The 20,728-nt window shown below is 43.9% G+C and overlaps 1 protein-coding gene across 6 annotated transcripts in view; it reads left to right on the top strand.

Annotated features, from left to right (window-relative positions):
* The first annotated feature begins 317 nt into the window (after positions 1-317).
* Positions 318-20,728, top strand: part of LOC134139607 (probable E3 ubiquitin-protein ligase HERC3) — a 51,512-nt gene continuing 31,101 nt past the window's right edge. For all 6 annotated transcript variants that reach the window (XR_009958219.1, XM_062574209.1, XM_062574212.1 and 3 more), the window contains exons 1-3: positions 318-360; positions 5,076-5,339; positions 19,933-20,092. Coding sequence is in view for 5 of the 6 variants with exons in the window: in XM_062574209.1 (XP_062430193.1) it covers positions 5,114-5,339; positions 19,933-20,092 (386 nt within the window). In the remaining variant the exon portion in view is untranslated. The remainder of the gene's footprint in view (positions 361-5,075; positions 5,340-19,932; positions 20,093-20,728) is intronic.

The raw sequence follows: 20,728 nt of genomic DNA, 5'->3' as shown, positions 1-20,728 counted from the left end.
GGCTGCTGACTAACGTTATTAAGAAGCCATAGTTCATGCTTATCAAAACGAAGACGGGCTCCAGCCCCGCGCCATTCCCTCGCCCCAGCTGAAGCCCGGTGCGCGCCCAGCTGCGTGACAGACACGCCCCGCCCCGCCCCCACGCCTCAGTCACGAGCCTCGCCCAACTGCCAACCGCCAACGGCCGCCCGCGCGAGGCCCGCCCAACGGCCGCCGCCCGCCCGCCGCCGCTGATTGGCGCGCCCGGGCCGGCCCCGTGCTGCTCATTGGGCGCGCCCCGACGTCACTCCCGCCGGCGGGGGGCGGGACTTCCTCGTTGCCGTGGCGGCGGCGGCGGCGGGACCGGTGAGGCGGCGGCAGGTGGGATTCCGGCGGGGATTTGAGGGGGTTGAGGCGGGCACTGGGGGGGCTTTGGGGGCGCTGCTGCGCCCGGTGAAGGGTGGGCAGGCCCGGCGGTATCGGCAGCAGCCGGGACCGTGTCACGTCGCGGGCGGCGGCGGCAGCAGCCTCTCGCGGGTGGCGCCTTGTGGCCCCCCGCTGGGCCGGAGCTACCGGGGGTGGGGAACGTGCGAGGGGCAGAGCCATGGTCTGAGGCCGCTGGTGCCCCCGGCGCGGGTGCCCGCGGGCTGGCGGCGCCGGTGCGCCCGACAGGGGGCGAGGTGCTAGCGGGGCCTGACGGGGGTTGGTGGAGCCCGTCCTTCTCCTTGTGCGCCGTGGAGGTTGCCGCTGGTGGCTGGTCGAAAATGCTTTCTCGGAGGGCGCTTGGTTGTGCAGTGGAAATGCTCTTTTTGCGGTGGGATTGGTTGCACCTGGCATTTGCTCGCTCAGTGACCTGAGTGCCTAGTTGGAGCGAAACGAAGGCGAGAAGGAGAAAGTGGGCTTGGAGGCCCGCTTGTGACAGAAACAAGCAGCAATTGCTTCGTTATTGGGCAACGCTGATTAAAAAAAAAAAAACAAAAAAACGCACATTTGCTAGGTGAAGTCCCACGAACAACAGGAAGAAAAGGGTTGTTTACTCATGTCCTGCCAGTTGGCAGATTGCTTTGTTCAGAGAGCGTTCAGCTTTGAGCTTTGCTTGTTGTGAGCACAGTATTTACTTAACTAACTTTCCCAGAAAGCATGCAATTGCTGCACAGCTATGGTTTTTGGCTACATTGGTTGTGTGAAGAGACTGTGTGTGTTGCGATAGCTATTAATAAGAGAAATGTAAAAATGCATCCTGTCATGATCTTAAAAGCAGCATTAGTATTTTACAATAATCCTATAAATCACCAGGGTTGCTTTTCATGAAAGGATATATACTTAGTATGTCAGCTGAGGCTTATTATAGCGGGAGGGGTGGATCTTACACCCACTGTTGTCTTCCTCAAAATATTCCCTGCAGTGTGAGGTTTTCTTTTCTCTGGCTGTGCTGTGCATATCCTTCAGTGGTGAATTATTCCTGGCGTATTAATGTTTGAAGATGTTTGGCAGGTTCTCCCTCTCCCCCCCCTTTTTTTTTGGGGGGGGGGTAGAAAGAGGGAATCCCTTTGGATGAGTAGCTTTGCTGCATTGCACCTGCTCTTATCCTCTAAAACATGAGTATCAAAGCAGCTGCGCTGTGATCCCTAAAGAACAGGGAATTATACTGTCATTGGGTGCTATAGCTCCTTTTTTTGTTGCAACCTAATTTTCAAAAGGTGCTGGGAACTTTAGTGCCCTAACATACATGTTTTAAAAGCCCTTTCCTAAGGGCATGTTGTTCAGAGATAAAAATTCAACTTGTTTCAGGTGCATCAAGCTGAGCATTAGGAATGATTGGTCACTTTTAAAAATTCAGATGTGTGGGTATAAAATGTATGGGTATATGCATGTGTGTACATCATGTGTGTTACTGCCTGTCTCAAACTTTTAATGTAATTGTGTCACCATAAGATGGGTAATGCAGCCTGTTGATGTAGTTTGCAGTGTTACGTGCATTTTCAGTTGTTCCACTAATGTCAAAGAGGAATAACTGCCTTAACTAGAATTGGAAATGGAGCGTGAAGTTCTCCTTTGAAGCCTTCTTGTGTTCCCCGTCACACAAGAAGCTGCGGCTCTTGCATGCACAGCAAGTTGCAGCAGCTTTGCATGCTGCATCTTAGAGAAAAATATTAAAAACAGCTGTAGCTTTTAAAATGTGCACTGTTCTCAAAATAAGTAAATTAAAAATGTGGCTCACCAGGCCATCGGGAAATAAGTATGTTTCTGTGCCCATGCTCTCAAGTGGAAAGTGGCTACGTGGATTTTCACTCCTGAGTGGAAAGTGCTGCTCTCTCCTTTTGGAATAAAGCTGCGTGTGAATTTATCAGCAAAATGACTAGCGAGTATGAAAGGAGGGGGCAGTGACTATTCAAAGGAGGTGCTTTAAGACTGTACAAAAAAAATCTAGTTCTTAAGACCGGACTATGGATTTTTCTAAGACGTTCTGTGCCCAGAAGTCCCCATCATCTCTTGTAGGGACTGTTAAATTTTTGGATGCTTCAGGAAATCTGCCTGCTAGCATGAATGGGAGCTGAGCTCCCTTGAAATGATCCTAGAGTGCATATGAGTTATTGGAGTTTGAACTCTTGCTATTTTAAATTGTGTAGTAATAGATGGATGTTTTTCTCTCCTGTTACCATTCATATCCTATCCCCTGCCCATTACAGCAAATTCTTGTGGGGAATATGAAGAAAAGGAAAGCAATTAAAGTATTTTTAGCATTTTTAAATGAAAGAAGAAAAATAGAAGAATATTCTATGAGGACCAGACTTTCTAGGAACCTTTTTAGAAAGATGTATTGAATTAATATTTAGCTCATGTTGTACAATGTTGCAGTAGTTCATCCCATTTAATCGTGAAATATCTTCATCTCAGAGGTAACCTCCATTTATACCCTCAGGGAATGTGATCTTTGGATCCTTAGGTTTGCTCTTATTGTGAAGGCTACTGATATCTTTGTAATAAGGTAATTCCCCAGGCAGAGAGGAATTACAGACTCAGGTTACTACCATTTCAGATGTCAATTTTGTAATGATTTTGTTCTTTGGTGTTGCCACCTTCAGGAAGTTGCTTATGTTGGCTTTTTTTTTTTTTGAGACAGATTGTGAAGTTCACTACAAATACATCAGATGTGTCATATAAAGGATAAGCACATGCATTTGCTTCAATTTCACTATGTCTATGACATTTCTATCCTTAGCATAGGAAATAGAGTAACCAGTAGGATATCTTTCATCATTTTTTTTTCCTTTTTTCCTCAGGACAACCAAATGCCAGAATATACACACCAACTAATTTAACAACTGGACAGAGCCCTGCAATGTCCTGCTTTTTGCCCATGGGTGCTTTGGAGCTGGTCAGCATGCATGTGGATGTGTATGCATGAAGTGATGTTAAAAAGGAGCAAAGGCATCAGCTGTGATGCTGTGATAGAAATAAAAGGGATTCATAGCATGCTTTAAAGCACCCTGACGAGAGTTCCTGGTAAACTGTTTGCAGTAGGAAACTGAACTGCTGATGAATTGCAGCTAGAAAATCCTCTCCCTCCCTCCCTCATCCAGCTCAGTCCTGCCTCAATGGAAGTGACCACAGCTGACTGCATGACCACAACTGACAGGCAAGGATAATGGAGTGAGAGATGGACACCCATTGCTTAGGGCTTAGATTACAAAAGGCTTTACTGCTAATACCGAGGGCTTGAATTAGGACCAAGCTTTAGATGCAAACTGAATGCATGGCGTTTCCTGTCTGCTCAAAATGGTAAAATGAACCTTGTTTTCTTGAGGAATCTGTGGAACCTCAGGGATTACATTTGGTTTCAGATCTTGTGCTGAGATAATAAATGCTGCTGATGTAAATTGCCTTTGTTGGAAACTTGGTGTAATGAGTTGTAAGACCTATTGTGTAGGAGTTCTCATTTTCTTTCTCTTATTTTTTTTTCTTCCCCTTACAGAAAAGCTTTAACCATATTCTAGCTTAAGCAGAGGAATTCTTGATGTCTCATTAGTACGGCATGTTTAACAAATAACCTAAACACTTTGTGATTACGGGTGACAAGAGAGCATTGCTAAATCTTTCAGATGATTCTTCTGGAGTGAAAGCTGACAGGTGTCTATATACACACATGTGCGTGTGTGTGTATGGGTATATGCATCTATACTATATATATATTTAAAAACATACACATGCCTTTTTCCCTGCTCTTAAGCATAAGGATGTTGTCGTTAACAAATTCAGACTGTATAATTCCTTAGTTCCTTTTATATTGCTTTGTTTTTCCTTCCCATGTTGCTGTGTTTTCTGAAGGTCCTGACTCTGAGCGTAGTGGAAAAGGTAATACCTGAGTTCTGGCAAGTTATATCAGTGTTAGGGTTTTATCTATCTGTTGCTGTCAGGGGCCAAGCTGTCAGTGTGCTGTTCCATGTAGACTGCTTTTTCTTGGGAAATTGGTGTGTACGCACATAACTGGTTTGGAAGAATGTGTACAGTTTTGTGAAATCCTTCTTAGCTTGGCTTTATCAGATATGATATACTTGTGCATTGGCCAGCATGCTATAAATGCCTCTGTTAGTCTGTGCAGGGCTGTTTTGATCATCCTCAAGATACTTTTAAAACCATCTTTAAGTAGTGGCCCCAAATGTGACATTACTGGACTAAAAGTTAGTATTTGGAGCGATTAGTTCTAAAAAACATTACAGTTGAGTTGGGAAGGAGGTTGAATTTTGCTTTTGAGGTAGAGTGCTTTTGTTGGGATGAAAGAACCTGAGACTGATGGGTTTCAGAACATTTTCACCACCTTACAAATGGAGGTGGCCAGGGTATGAAGGCACTTAGTACCTGAGGTCTGAACTGCCTTGGTTCTTGTCTGTTAGTTTGTGTAATGGTAAAAATATTTTTTTTTTAAATTTTTTAACTGTCAGTCTACAAGCCTGACCAATTTGGTCAGGAAATACTCTTTTTTTTTTTCTTTTTTTTTCCAGCTGATTCTATCTTCTGCTCAAAGCAGCTCATCTCTAAAAGATAACTTGCTGAATACTTGCTTCATCTGTCCTCTCCCTGTTTCCCTTTCCCAGGAAGGATAAAGCTACATGACTTGCTGAAAAGAGAGAAAATGCTATGCTGGGGATACTCGTCTTTTGGACAGCCTGGGATAGGTAGCAACCTCCAGGTCATCGTTCCTGAACCTCAGGTGTATGGATTCATTCATGACAGAAATGTCAAGGAAGTGGCATGTGGAGGAAACCATTCCATTTTCCTTCTGGAAGACGGGGAAGTGTATACCTGTGGCTTGAACACCAAAGGCCAACTGGGGCACGAGAGTGAAGGAAGCAAGCCAGGTATGTCTGCTTTTTATACAAGGTTTCAAACCAGCTGAGGCTGGGAGGCTGAGAAGATTATAGTAGCTGTTCTGTGAATGCTGTGGAGCTGGAGCAGTTAACAAGGCTGAAGATCGTGTGTAATAACACAGTGACGATGCTGAATAATATTTGCTGGCTCTTGAAAGCTAAATCTGAGCATGAGTGGGGGAGACAGGTCTGCTCAATTTGCCTGGGAAATGCACCAAAATAAAGGGGAGTGCAGATGGTATCAGAACAGATTTTGTTATTTGGCATTAGTGTGCCTTATTATAAAGGGGAAGAGAGGGCAATGAGTCACACTGTCTTCTGCTTTGCTTTTCCGATTGTGTTGCATCCCTGCTCTCTTTCAGTTATTGCTCAGTTTATCATTTGTACCGAAGAGAACAGGCCTGTGTTGAAAGTACTTGCGGAGAACAAGCCCTCTCTGGCTGAGAGGGTTTACAGATGTTTTGGTTTTCCCTCTTAGAAGGCTTTTGTCCATGTGTGCCCTCTCCACCTCTCCCCTTCATGTCATCTTAACTCTGGAAGAAGGTCACTGTAGCCTTCTGTTCCCCTGAATTGAATAGCATTTTTGTAATTGTGTTCCAACAGGCAGAACCTGTCTGTGCAAAGCTGTAGGGAGCTGGTGCCTCTCCTTCCTTGAGTTTGCAAGGAGCGGTTTAACTGTGTATTTCTTGTTTTCAGGACCTCTGAAGCCTTTTCTATAACTTTGCTTTTGAATGTTGACCTTCCAATTCACTTTCTATCTATGTTTTGGTGTTGGCATGTGGTAAAGATACTGATTTATCAGTTTGCATATTTCAGTGAAAAGCAGGATGGGTTAAATTCTCAACCTTCCTCCCAAGTACATCCCCAGGCCAAGTCCAGGGTGGAAATTCAGCTCTTGCTTCTGTTTCTGAACTTAATGTTCTTAGTACAGCTGGAACACTGTGTTCAGTGATTTTTATATGGGCAATAAAAGAAACTTTCCTAGGTATTTAAAACAATAGGCATCTTTCCTCAAATTGCCAACTATTTCTCTGTAGGGCTGGGTGTTCTTCTAACTTGCCTTATAGTTGCATGACAGACTTAAGAGAGTATACAAAATATCCATAGTTCCCTATGTAATATGTGTAAGTGTGAGCTGACTGACTTCACGACTCCTTTTCTCCATCTGAGGGTTGTTTGCTGCTTTCTCTTGAGCACTGGCTAGATTTTTGCAGCCGTGATGTTGGATTAGGGGAGCTGATGTTGGTTCTGACCTCTCTTCCTTTTCCTACAAATTATTTCCAGACAATATCAGGAGTGCTTAAGTCTCCTTTGTGCACAACTGCTGTTCATCTTTGTTTGTAAATTTAGGCACTGGAATTAATGAGATGCTTAGTAAAAGGAATCCAAGCTTAGTGAGTATTCTATCTTACCTGACACAAATACTTCCCCTTGCAAGTTCACTAATAAGCTGCATGGCTTTAATGTGGTGAAGTCCCAGAAATTCTGAAAGACTATGCTCTGAGCAATATCCTTCGGTTAGTCTGCCATTTGCTTGTAAAAACAAGCACATGATGGTAAGGAAAATGGTGGCCACGCAGTGAGTCAAGGATCCAGGCTGCAAATGGAACTCATGAGTCCTGAAAAAGGTTTTAGCCATTAGGTAGCCCTGCTTTTGGGTAGGACTATAGAAAAGGGGCAGTCTGAGATCAAGTGAGTGAAGTACAGAGTTCTGGCAAACCTGTGACTGAAGCTGTTTAGGGCATGTTGGGTCCTGAGCTATTAAAGGTAAAGATGACAGAAGATTACCAGTGCGCATGAGGATGAGAACAGGAGAAATGTGTAGAGTCGGGAGCCCTGTAACTACCTCTGTTCAACCTTTGAAGGGCAGGGCAGTGTGGGCCTGAGGCCCATTGATTTTTACTGCACTATGATTTGATTCTGCCTAGCGTATGAGGGCAGCCAGGAATAGCCTGTCTTTGCCCAGCACTGGGGGTGGGCTGGATCTCCTTGTGAGGAAGCTGAGAGCATAAGATTGGCTGTTCCCTGCAGGCATTCTCTGCTGGCAAAGTACCTGGAGACCCCGATCTGGACTCTCATTGCAGTTACAGAGACATAGTGGGATAGCTCACATGACTGGAATGCTGCCATGGATGGCTATGTGCCTTTTAGGAAAGACAGACCAGGAAGGCGAGAAGTCAGGCAAAGGGGGCAGGAGACCTGCATGGGTGAGCAAGGAGCTCCTGGCAAAACTCAATCAGAAGGAGGAAAGGCACAAAGTGTGGAAGAAGGGACAGGCCACTTGGGAGGAATATAGAAACGCTGTCAGAGTATGCAGGGATGCGACGAGGAAGGCTAAGGCCCGTTTGGAGTTAAATCCGTCAGGAGACCTCAAGGACAACAAGCGGGGTTTCTTCAACTCCACAAGTAGCAAAAGGAAGACTAGGGAGAATGTGGGCCTGCTGCTGAATGGGTTGAGGACCCTGGCGACGAAGGGTACGGAGAAGACGGAGTTACTGAATGTTGCCTTTGCTTCAGCCTTTGCTGCTGAGGGCAGCCATCGGGAATCGCAGAGCCTGGAGATGAGAGAGAAAGGCGTACTTCCCCTTGTTGGAGGAGGATGGGGTTAGAGATCATTTAGGCAAGCCTGACACCCACAAATCCATGGGCCCTGATGGGGTGCACTCATGAGTACTGAAGGAGCTAGTGATATTGTTCCTAGGCCATTCTCCATCATCTTTGACAGGTCATGGAGAACAGGCGAGGTGCCTGAGAACTGGAAGAAAGTCATTGTCGCTCCAGTCTTTAAAAAGGGGTGCCTGGCCAGGCAACTGCAGGCCAGTCAGTGTCACCTCCATCCCTGGAAAGGTGGTGGAACAGCTCATCCTGGATGGCATCTCTAAGCATGCTTACAAAGATGATCAGGGGACTGGAGTCTCTCCTATGAGAAAAAGCTGTGAGAGCTGGGCCTGTGTAGCCTGGAGAGGAGAAGACTGAGAGGGGATCTTATCAAGAGGATGAGGCTGGGCTCTTTTTGGTGGTGCCAAGCGGCGGGACGAGAGGCAGCAGGCACAAACGGAAACACAGGAAGTTCCGCCTGAATATGAGGGAAAACCCTCTTTACTGTGAGAGTGACAGAGCACTGGAACAGGTTGCCCAGAGAGGCTGTGGAGTCTCCTCTGGAGATATTCAAAACCCACCTGGATGCAGTTCTGTGCAATGTGCTCCAAGGGACCTTCCTTGAGCAGGGGAGTTGGACTAGATGATCTCCAGAGGTCCCTTCCAACCTTAACCATTCTGTGATTCCGTGACTCTAGAAATGCTTATTGTTGCGCGAGGCATGATTTAGTTGTGTTCGAGAGTAACACTGAGATAAGGAAAATATTCAGGGAGTCTGAACCTTTTGAAAACTGTGGCAAAGTGCTTAGTGACTTTAGAGGAGTGGAGTGGTCTCCTTCCTGCTGCCCAGGTTTGTATTTACAAAAAAGAAATTGCCTTTTCTCTCTTGCTTTTTTTCTTTTTTGTGAAACTTAGCTACCAACATCTTAAAAGCTTCCGTTAGTGTTTTCAGAATATGTGATCGTGTTGTTTAATTGGAGATGGTTAGTTCCCATGATGTTTGCTTATGACTGAAACTCTCGGACTTTGCAGTGCACTCAGCATTAATCTGACAGTGGTCTCCTTGAAAAGCTTGAAGAATTTTACTAGTGACTTCAGTGGCAAAAGAGTTGTTATATGTGCACTAAACATTGTTGAAGATTTCATCTCCCTTTCTTCCTTTACTACGAATTCCAAATAATTTACTTTCCTATTCTTGTTCTGTCTTCCATTACAGATATCTGTAGTGGGAGGATACTATTTAAATCTTGCTTCTCATTCATGCTGCTTACAGTCATCAAACTGTGGCACAGAACTCTGGGTAATTCCTCTTCGGAGTCCTTTAAAGAGTACCTTTGAATGAAATAATCTTTTTAATTAAAAAGCTTTGTTTATTGTCACATCAGCTGAGCTTGTGGATGTAAGGTGGGGATAGGATGGCACCTGGCAGGGTGGTTGTGCCCCTCCATGGAGGGGAACAGAAATTACTGGGGAAGTGCATTCTGCTGAATGAAAGGTGTTAGTCAGTGGTGACTTCTTTTTATGCAAATACCCTTCCCTGTAATTTACCTCTTAGGAGAAGCAGATCAGAAATCTGTGTGGTGACAGTAAGAGCTGAGAAGACTCCGGTCTTGCAAAATCAGTCTGAGTTTGTATTAATTTCCTAGGCACCATCAGGTGTTAGCATAGATTACATCCCTAAAGGGAAGTGGTAACTCTACTGCATTAGTTCTGGGAAACCAGACAAATATTTTCTCTCACCAGAGCTGACTTTCTGGTTCTTCAGCTCTGAAATTACACTCTGGTTGCTTTTCTTCAGGTATTATGTGGTGTCTTGACTCCTTGTGATGGCTCTTAGCTGATGAAAAGCGTGTTTTATGTGAATATGAGTGCATATGCTGGAAAGCAAAAGACAGGCCCAGGTAACCAAGGTAAAAGGCTCTTGTGGGGGTTATGCTGAACCATACAGGTGTGTGAAGTAACTAGCTGGTTCTTACCCATTTGTAAAGCTTTAGAAATGTGCTCAAGTCTTTGAAATATGGAACATGCTGTCTGGTCTAGAGATCTGCTCTCTGCAGCTCATTCAGGCTTCATTTGAACTGTGCTATTAGGGAATCTTAGCCTTTAGTAATTAGTGTCCCAAGAAACTTACAGAAAAATATCTGCCACAAAATGTGCTTTGCACCTTTCTTCTGGTAACATAGCACAGGCAAAACCATGCTGGCTTTTTAAATTATTTCTTCTGTTATTACTAAACTTATTTGGATGCAAATGTGCAAGGTAGCAATGCCCAGCATTGGGCCCCCCTCAAAAAAAAAAGAAAGAAAAAAGAAAAAAAAAATCCGGATCTGCAGCCTTGTTTCTCAAATGTAAACACACTTGCCCTGAACTCCAGCACAGGGTTACAGTGACCGGAAAGCTTGATGCTTGAAACTTTGGCAAGCCTGTTAATCATAAACCCTGTAACAGTGTAACAGCTGGGAATTCAGATACAAAACCTCCCTGGAAGGACAGCCTGCAAGGCTGTTCCTCTCAACTTCTTCCTGATGGGTGAGGAGTTAGCTGGGAAGGCTAGGTTGCTCATGCATAGGAGGAGAGGTGTCAGTGCTCTTGTTTGCAGTTCCAGAAGTGAGCAAATCGTAGATGAGGAGACATAGCTGCTGCATGGAATAGGTGAGATTGGGAGCCACTTAGGAGCAGGGTCGCAGTGCTAGGAGGACGTTTAGTTTGCAGTCCTGTTCCTCCTCCTTTTCTCTCCTTTGCACAAGGAATGAAGCAAGAAAAAGGGACCTTAAACAACAGTTAGCCCAGGAGCCATTTATTCTTGCACACCATGACTAAACAGACTTTTCAGAAAGGATCTGAGACAATTTTGTTCCCTGGTCTAGGTGCAGAGCTGATGCTCAGTATGCAGCTGTATCAACACTTTCCAAGTGCTGTGGTCCAGGAGAATCTAGCTTCGTCTCTCCCATGCTTCCTCTGCATCCCCCCTCATGTTGTAAAAGGTGCAACAGAGACACGGCAGCCATGTGTGTAAGCATTAGTCCTGCCAGAGCCTGGAAGATGTGCCTGAAAACAAGCAGGCTGAGGAATCTGCAGGTGAGGGTTCTGAATATGACAGATACTCAGAGCAGGTGTTCTTAAATTTGTGTTGTCTGGTTCATGAACACTGACTTTACCCAATACCAGGCTTCAGTGGCTCGGTGGCTGTTGATGCTTCAGGTTCCTTTTTCTGTTGTCAAGATGTTATGTGACGTAGCCACAGATGACAATATGCAGTTATCAAGCAATGCTCTTAGAGGTGAGGCTCTGTGAATATGTATCTGCAATTGGAAATCTCCCTTTGGCAACTCAAAACTCTATTATTGCCCCTAATAAAAGTAGCCTGCATGTTTTTTCTTAGTAAGGACACTTTTACTCTTGCCTTAATATTGTGTTTCCTTTAGCCTGAAACATGTGTCCGCATGTTTTTCCTGCAACAAGGCCTGAATTTGGTAAAAGATTGTTGTAAAACATTCTCTATCTGATTTAATCTTTCTTTCTGAGACTCTCAAAAGTGATTGGCCCTTCAGGATGAACTTCCTTCTGCTTTCCTGACAGAAAAGGGATTGGTTTGCTTATTTTCATATATAACTGTTAGATGAGAAGAGTGAGTTTGACTCAGACTCCTAGCATGTGCTTATTGCTGTCTCTTCTCTGGACAGACTTAGATCTTCCAGAAGACCCATAATTATGTCTGTGACTATAAGTTTGATTCAGTCAACATTAAACAGTTTAATGGGTCCCGGTCAAGCTGTACTCAAAAGAATTATCTCAAAGATCTTTGTATAAATTCATTTTCTTCTCAATCGTGTATTTTAGACACTTAAAGCTGCTAGCAGAAAACAGCTATTCCTGTTAAGTAATGTAACAGACAAGAGCTACTCACTCTTAACATCTGACCTGCTGTTCAGAGTTGACTGTCTGTATAAATTCAAATGTACAGATGTTCATCTCTCCTTTTTTCATACTGTCCTTCAAATTTTACAATGAAGTGTAATCATTCTGTGCAGTTCTTTAGTGCAACATCGCTACAGATTTCTTTCTTCTGCCCTGTTATCTGTGTAATTATCTGGACTTCAACTTGCCTCTTATACAGAATAACCTCTGCTAAATGACTAAATTGCATATCCTTGAATACCTTTTACTGCACAAACATGATAAAATCTTTCAAGTTTTCCTGAGGTTTACATTAATACCTGGTGTCTTACTTGAGTGTTCATGTGAATCACTTGTACTTTAGCTCCATGGTAATGGTACACAACAACGCTTTCAGTGGGTTTTTTGATATCTGTAAATCTACAAGAACAGTGTTTCTTCTGAAGAAAACAATGAGATACATCCAAATATCGCAGACTGCTTTTATTTTGCATCCATCAGAGAGCTGTGAATTCAGAGCTTCAGTCAACATCTTCCATATTATTAAGCATTGTTGCTAGAGCGTATGGTTTCAGGAAGAGCTTTCTCCAGAAGCTGGCCATTTGATTTATGTGTCAGGTTTCAGTGTGTGCTCTGTAAAGCTCTTTACTATTCCAAAAAAGAGTGCATTTAAATCTTGTCAGACTGTGTTCCTAAAAGTTACTGAATCTTTATTTAAAACAAAAGTGGTTTGTAAATGCTGTGAATGTTTGATTGGCAAAGAAGGGGAATGAATGCAGTTTATCACAAGGCTTCTTTGCAGTAGCGTATTTTCAAGCAGTACTTGTGAAACTGATTGGAATGTCACTGAAAACAAGGACAAGTATGCTCAAATATGCACTGTGCAGGTGCGGCTTTTTGGGAATTTGTAGCTTTGTTCTGCTCCCATGCAAATCACAGCAGGATTGAATTAAATGGGAACAGAGTGAGGAGCGCACCAAGCGCTTTTGAAAGTCCAATGCTGCCTCATCAAAGTCTGAGACTGTCGCAAGTGAGCTTCTGTCTTGTGCTGTCTTGTGTAGGCACCTAGAAAATCTAGCTTCCCTCATGGAAGAAAATACAAAATGTCTTGATGAAAGCTAAAATTTTCCTGTTGTGCAAAACTGCTTCAGGATGTGAGTTGCCTACTAATAATGTGCTCTTTAGCTATTTTTTCACATGTCCAGAGGCAGAAAGCAGGACAAACCCTGTGTGGTTTGCTTGCAGTATATATGGTATATAGTAATGCTGTTTGTTCTGCAGTTAGGAGATGCTTCACTTTGTTCTCTCTGCTCAGATGTGATCACATGCCAGGGGAGGACACTTGTACAGTGGTGATCTGTCCAATTGAGCATAGCAGATGGCTAGTAATAACCTCCAACTTACCTCCTGGGTTGCCAAGAGCAACTGACTGAGCCCCAAAGCCAGGCTGTAGACATTCCTCTGTCTTTGAGACTTAAATCTACTTGATTCACCAGCAGGTAATTTGCAAGGAGCTGTGATAAGGCAGCTGGGAATGATGTAGTATTGTGTTTGGGGAAGAACTACAGGGAAGAAATGAACAGATTTCTTTTGTAGTTGTGCTAGGAAGTGCAGGTGTAATTTTATTAAGTGGAGCTGCCAGTGTCATATATTGGTTGCCTTTTCTTTTGCCTTTATATGGTTGTCTCAGTACTTTGTCATCTGGCTATGTTAACTCTTGCATGTGGGTATTAGGGGCTGTAGTGAAGGGCTTGTTCTTCCCTTTCCCTGGACTCCTGTCCCTGCTCTTAATGTTACTGTGGCTATGCTTGGGATTTCTCAAGGAGAAATAAGTTTTTGCATGGTGTAATACAAGCTCTTTGAATCCAGTATGTATACACCTAATTCCACCTTTCACTACAGGTGTTTCTGCTTAGCACATGGCCCTGAGGTCTGGTGTGTCCTGCACACATCAGAGTTGTGCTGTGGTGGTGGCCAAGGTGTGTATGGCGGGCTTCTGGGGTTTCTCAGCAGTTGCAAACCGGCCACAACTAATGCTGTAGCAGGCTGCCAGCAGCTGGCAGTCCTGGCCAAATAGCCATGTTTTACAGCTCCTCTCCGCAATGAACTGAGGAGGAAAGCAGGTTATATCTGTTGCCTAAACACATTTTTCCAGTGTGTTTCTTTCACAAGTCTTGGTGTCTTTCCTAACTGAAAGAAGTGCTGGTATTTTCTTACCTCCAGGGTCTGAAGGCAGCACATGGAGTCTTTCCTCTCCCAGCTGATGTTTGTTGGACTGGAGCCTTCCCTGTATGCTTAGCCATTTCAAGAATTTTTCCTTGCTGCCTGTCAGCTGTACCGCTGCGTGTCAGCTGTACCTGTGCCAGCCAGCCTACAGCTTGTCAGAGAAGCATTCAAAGAGCTTGTAATCTTTTTCAAGACCATGTCTCTAGTAAAAGACAACACTGTGGGGGAATGAAAGGCCATATATGACTATGTCTGAGGAAGAGGTTTGCTTTCACATCAAACCTTGGAAGAGGTCCCCTTTTGCAGTTGTGAGGGGGAGTAGCCAGCAAAGTAGACAGAAGGTGACACCATGGGGTTGTGCAAGGCTGCTCAGGGTTCAAGATGGCATGAGAAGCTATTGCTTCTTGCACTTACGTTCCTTCCTTGATGTAATCACAGTCAGCTTTATGAAGTGACAATGTTGCTTACAACTAAACCAACCTTGTTCTGGTTTAAGCCTGTAAGTAGCAATGCTAAATTAGTGAGCAGTAATATGTGTGCTGTACAGCAAAGCAGGCATTAAGTAAGCTTCATTAGTGTCTGTAGATGAAAGGAAACTGCGGAATTGTTTTACCTAGAGCTTCTCAACCTTGTTCTATTGACAGTGCTCCCACCACTGTGACCAGCAGCGTTCCTGGGAATATCACCTGCTTTGATCGGTGTCTTACTCTTTTTCCTTTTTTGCATTTTTATTCAATGAATCAATTCTATCTTCACATTCCTCCTCAGTAGTCAAAACCAAAGCCTGATCAGCTTCAGTGCTACCATTGTCAGCCCCCCAATTGGGCTGCTCCTGTACTGCTCTAGTTTATGATACAAGTATAGAAAACAAATAAGGTTTTGTCCCATACTGAGAGAACTTTGAAAATGAGGTGGATTGTTACCTATCTGTGAGAGCGGCAGGCAGAAAGAAAGGGTAGCTGTATTACTGCAGAGATAGAGGCTCCTGAGATGGAGTTGCTCTTCTAGTGGGCTGTGCAGTTGCAGAGCAGGATGCTTCCCACAGCCCAAAGCTCTTGTAGTCTGAAGGCAAGATGTGACAAGTACATAACATCTCCTTGGAGAAGTCCCACAGGGAGGAGGAAGGAAGGTAATGGCAGCAATACCGTGGGGCTTGTGCCAGGCAGGGTGTTTCCAGGTGCCTACGTGTTGTACGTGTCATTCACCTGTCTTGTGTAGCCACCTAATCTTACCAGACGCTGCCTGCAATCACACAGGTTTGTTCCTGAAACTGTCCTGTAGCCCTTTCCTCCTCTCTGTGAGCCTTCCTCTGATGTTACTGCTGACAAAACGCAGCCTGCAGAGATGATCTGAATGGAGTCATAGTCTTAGTTCCCATGATTTCTTATGTGCTGGCTTTATTGATTTTTTTTTTTTTTTCAAAAGCATATGCTAGTTTAGGACAACCTGTATGTTTGCCTGACTTAAGTTGTCTAGAGTAAAACTTTTTTCCTCCCCTGTCTTAACCTCCAAATGTTGTCCAGGGCAGCTGTGAGCAAGAGACACCTAGATGGTCCAAGTTGAAAGTACGACTGAAACAGAGGTAGATCAGGGGGTGACTCAGTTACCGGTTTCCAAGTGGTAGAAGCACCCTTCACTGGTGCTTCACAGGTGATGACACTTCTTGGAAAAGCTGGTGAATGTGCTCATGGTGGTAATACTGATAAAAGCGTTGAATAGCTGAGGGTTGTTATAGTAGTGCTGACAAAGGGGAACCCTCCTAAGGGAAGGGAGAAATCTTGTGTGTAGTTTTCCTTTTGTACACTTGCAAGCATTACAATTGCTTCAAGTTTTTCTTCTTTCCTCTTTCCAGTTTCATTAAAAAGTTCATGCATGTTTTAAAGCTCAGCTGACTTTATTGGGAGTGAAAGCATGAAGCTCATCACAGCCTAGAAACATAGCCAGGATATCCATATGCAGAAACATCTCTGGGATGTGCCAGTGGAGGCAGAGGCAGTCAGGAGTCAATGGAAGGTTCCTACGTAATGAATCAAACCCATGTTGGAGAGTTATGTGATCCACAGTTGCTGACTTGCCTTTTGTAAAGTGCTTTAATGAAATGCTGATGACTGATATGTTTCAGCTGTGCAACCTTTTTTCATTTTCTTAGCACCTGTTGAATGCAGAAGGAGGTTTTTCATGGAGTTAATGGCTGTTGCATCAGGCTTCTGTAAGTGCTAACGCTGTCATTGTCACCTTGCTAGATGGTTTAAGGTGTTACTGTAGTTCATCTTCTAAAAGGGAAGAGCTCAGCTCCTTTTACGTGAGAATTAATAAGGCTCTTCAGTCATCAGCCAGAGAACAAAAAGACCAGATGGGTGAAGTGCAGGTTGCTAGTGGTGTCTGATTAAATGTTCAGCTGTCTTATGCATTAAAATGTTATATCTCTCACTTCTTATTTTTAGATCTTAGTTGCATAATGCTTAGATATCCTCTGTGTGGACCTGGGCTATATTAACAAGTATGGCAACACAAAAAAGTTGGCTTTTTCTGTCCTCAGAGTTGCCAGCTGCTAGCATTTTATCCAGAGGACTTTCTGTCTACGATTGTTTCTCCTTTCTCTGTGTTTCTTTTACCATTTCTTTCTTAGGCAGACAAGCAATTAAGACACCTGTTTTAGTGAGGCCTTTAGTGAGCCCTTTCCTAGCAGAAAACAACTGAGCAAATGTTCTGACTTGGCTATTGTCACACTGAGTCTTGGCCATGTGTCCAAGTAGAGTGAAATCAGACAGCTAAGGGGAGCTACTGGATGGGAAATAGGTATCACCTGTCTACAGCTTTTGCTGAAATGCCCTTGGGAACAGGAAGGACTGGCAGACACACGCTGGAGCAGCTCTGGGAACTAGGCCTGGCTTGCTTCAGAGAAGTGCTATCCGGAATCCATTTTGCCTGAACCTCGTTCTTTGGTCCAATGTGTATTTTATAAAAGGATCTAACAAGTAGGAGCAAAAGAAGTCAGACCTTGATACCTGTTTACATCAGAATGGTGAACGAAGATCTGTCAGGTAAACTGAACAGAAAAGGATGAAAATAACTCCATCAGATGCGAAGAACTGAAAAATAAGTTCTGAGTATTGGTGCTGTTTGAGGCAGCTTGTGTCTTTAGAAGTAAAGATTGAGTCAATGTGTACTTCTTGAAACTTGGGGCTTTTGTGTTTTTTTTTTTTTTGGCAGTTTCATGACGTGTTGAAATATTTTATTACATAGCTCCTTCAACACTTCCCTATTGTTTTCAAGGTTTTGTTCTGCTCAACTTTGTTTGGTGTGCTTATTAAACTCCATTTGACTGGACTTATTTAGCAGTTACTGAGCACACAGTGCTAAACCTAAACTTCCTTTGCACTGGCAACCAGTGGACTGGGGCCCTTGTTGGACTCCATGGGCAACCTCTGTGCCCCAAGGGAAGGTTGGCTTGTTCCATCGCTGGAAGGAGAGATGTGTGCAGATGTGTAAAGCATAAACTGTTCAGAGTTTGCCAAGTTGTGAAGAAACGTAGACAAGCTGCAAGAAACAGGGGCTTAGAGTGTGCTATGCTGGGGTAGGCCTAGGCTTACATTTTGAAGAAAAGCTCTTCAGCTCCAGGACGTGGATACTTCTTCTATTAGTGGTTATTTACTGAGTGTACATGAAGCTGTACTGTGCCTCTTGGTGAGCAGTGTGGTCACTGAACACTTTCAGTGACACAGGGCAGCCTTTCAAAACAACTCAGTTTTTATTAGTCCCTTGGGATGGCACATGGAGCAAGGTCAGGTTTGTGTTGCCAAATTAGACTTAAAATAGAGTCCATGGGGATTGAAGCAGCAGCTCTGGATTTCTAAACCTCTCAGCCATCCTCTCCTCATCCCTGCACATGAAGCCCTTAGCTATGTGGTTCTTACCCCAGGCTCCTGATACCTCACAACATTTTCTCTCCAGCTGCAGTATTGCTGTCTTCAGCATTCTGCCCTCTTGATCTCCTCATGTTGGTATTCAGTCTGTGGAATCTTCTGTCGTTTCCCCAGGGTGCTTTGATTTCTCAGGGGCAGCTCGTAATAGCCCTTCTGCAGCAAGCTAGACACGTGTTTATACCAAATATTGCTTTTTCAGGGAAGAAATTAACTCCTTTATGCATTCGGGTAGCAGCACATTTTCTGTTACTGATGCCTTAGCTTCCCATATTGTCCACGTTTGTTTTCCCGTCAAATACGTGTTGTCCCCTTGAGTGTTTGGCAGTGTGCAGAGAGCAGCTTTAGAAGAGGGGAAGGTTGGTGGGTTTGTGACTGGTTTAAGAGCTCAGGCATTCTGGATAACACATGGGCTCAGTGCATCCTGGCATTCAAACTTACAGCTACACAGGGCGTGCTGCATAGCCCAGCTAGGAAGGTAACAAAGTGAACTGCTCATGATCGAAAGGATTTCCTCTAGTGATGCTTCATCCTCTCCAGCAGGAGCTTTGATGGGGGACCTTCAGGTCCTAGTATAGATATGTGTTCAGCTGAGCTTAGGCAGTGGACTTGTGTGTTATTTATTTATTTTTGTCCCTCTAACTGTTGAAAAGAGACCAGAGCCATATTTACATTTCATATTTACATTGAGATCTCTGGTCTGTTTATCGTTGACCTTGACCAGCCTGTGCAGCTTCTGGTTATTTAGAGTCCACGTATAAAATTAGGCTTCCTTAATTCTATATGTAAATGAGCATAAAACAGGCTACCAAGCAACAGTACATTTATGGGCCTAAGGATACGAACTGCATGGGTAATATGTTAATGATTTCCAGGTGCCTTTGATGTGAAGTGTCATTGTCATAGAATGACATGCAACTCCCCTTCCCTCTCGTGTCCCAGCCAAGTGGCTTTGCTTTTATTAAAACTAGTGAGTGGCATGTAGCTTATGGAGTGAATCTTTCTTCATTCACTCTAACATTTATTTTTATTCAGAGGCAAAAAAATAAAAATAAAACTAACCTTGCGCCTGTCTGGCTTGTGGGGGAGTTTTTCTACCACAAGCATGGTATTTCTACTATTTTACTGCTAGACAAGGATTTTTAATGTCCATTTATAAAAACTTTACATAATGAGTTAGGCTTGGTTGTTGGTGTCTTTAAAAGTGGTTGTCAAAGCTAGTTCAGCTGCATGCAGTGACATAATAATGAGAAATTAATTGTGGGGAATCTTCCAAAGGACTGAGTGTTTTTTTTTTTTTTTTTTTTTCCTTTTTATTCCACTATAAGGCTTTGGTCCCTTCTCATAGGATTTGTTGTATATCTGACAGACAGAAACATGACTAGTAAGTGGTTGATTGGTTCAAGCCTATTCCAAGCTTAGCACTGTGAATATTGTAACACATCTGCTTTCATACATTGAGGAGTGAATTGAGAGAGAACTGAGTTGATTAGCTCTGTGAATAACCTGTCTTCATGGGGTATAAGAGACGTGGAAAAGCAGGAGAGTTTTACAGGGTCTGCTGAGTTCTGAGTCTCTGCTGATCCCCACATCAAAACTGAGTGAGAAACCATCAAATCTGACTTTTCCTAAATAAGCTGGTGGGTTTTCTCCTTATGTGGAGCTGTGGGGCTATTTGCTTGTAGACTGTTACTACGCCCGGGAGCAACTACCTCCCTTTATTCTGTGGTTTACAGACGAGGCTTTCAGAACGGCTCCGCAGCTACAACCTCTGTGTTTTCAATAGTTTAGTGCTTTTCTCTTAGGGAAAGAGTTTCAAAACAGAATTGGGCATCAATGCATCCATCTGAATGGCTTTACATCTGGATTTTTCTAGACTAATGCCTGTGTATAAATATGAGATGAATCCTATGACAGGAGAGGTTTTCTGTTTTCCTCAGAACAAATTGGAGCACTGGCAGGACAGCACATAGTGCATGTGGCCTGTGGAGAGTCTCACAGTGTGGCGCTCAGTGACCAGGGCCAGCTCTTCTCCTGGGGTGCAGGCAGCGATGGACAGCTGGGTCTCACTACTATAGAAGATGCAGTAACAGTACCAAGGTAAATTTTTAACAGGTTCAGGTTTTCTTAAGGCAACTTCCTGGAGGTGCAGCCTGAGGGATTCTTCCAGCCTGGAGTCAGCAGCCGTGTTTTATTAACTAAAAGGGCTGGTAACAAGGCACTTCTTATTTACAAGTATAAGCATGAGGCCTCCTCTACCTCCTCCTCCTCCTCTGCACTGGCAGTCCTTGAGCATCCTTGGGATTTGGATGAATGTGTTCTAAGGAAGGTCAGACAGGATAGACCTGCCCTTGGGTGCTCAGGGCCCACAGCAGGAGAAAATCAGAGTGTATTTGACTTCCCTCATTGGAAAAAGTGCCAGTGTTTTTCAAGAAGATACATGAGGGAAGACCTAAAAATGGAAATGCTATGTGATACCTGCCTGTACTCAACTCCCATGGAAGTCCTCTGAGGTAGGAGCTAACTTTTTAAGAACAGGAAAAAAAAAAAAGTACGGCTGAGTGAACCAGCATCTCAGCTCTGAAACTATTGTGCTGTGGTGCCCATTCACGCCTTTTACTTAGCACCAAAGCTGCTAAACCAGCCTATTGCAATTGTGAATAGTCAGTGTTACTCAAACTTTAACAACAGTGCTCATTTTCTTCATTTACTTATTAAATATAACTTACCTGTGTC

Source organism: Rhea pennata, chromosome 4 (genome assembly GCF_028389875.1).
Source record: "Rhea pennata isolate bPtePen1 chromosome 4, bPtePen1.pri, whole genome shotgun sequence".
Lineage (NCBI taxonomy): Eukaryota > Metazoa > Chordata > Aves > Rheiformes > Rheidae > Rhea > Rhea pennata.
This window is presented reverse-complemented; position numbering and strand designations above follow the sequence as displayed.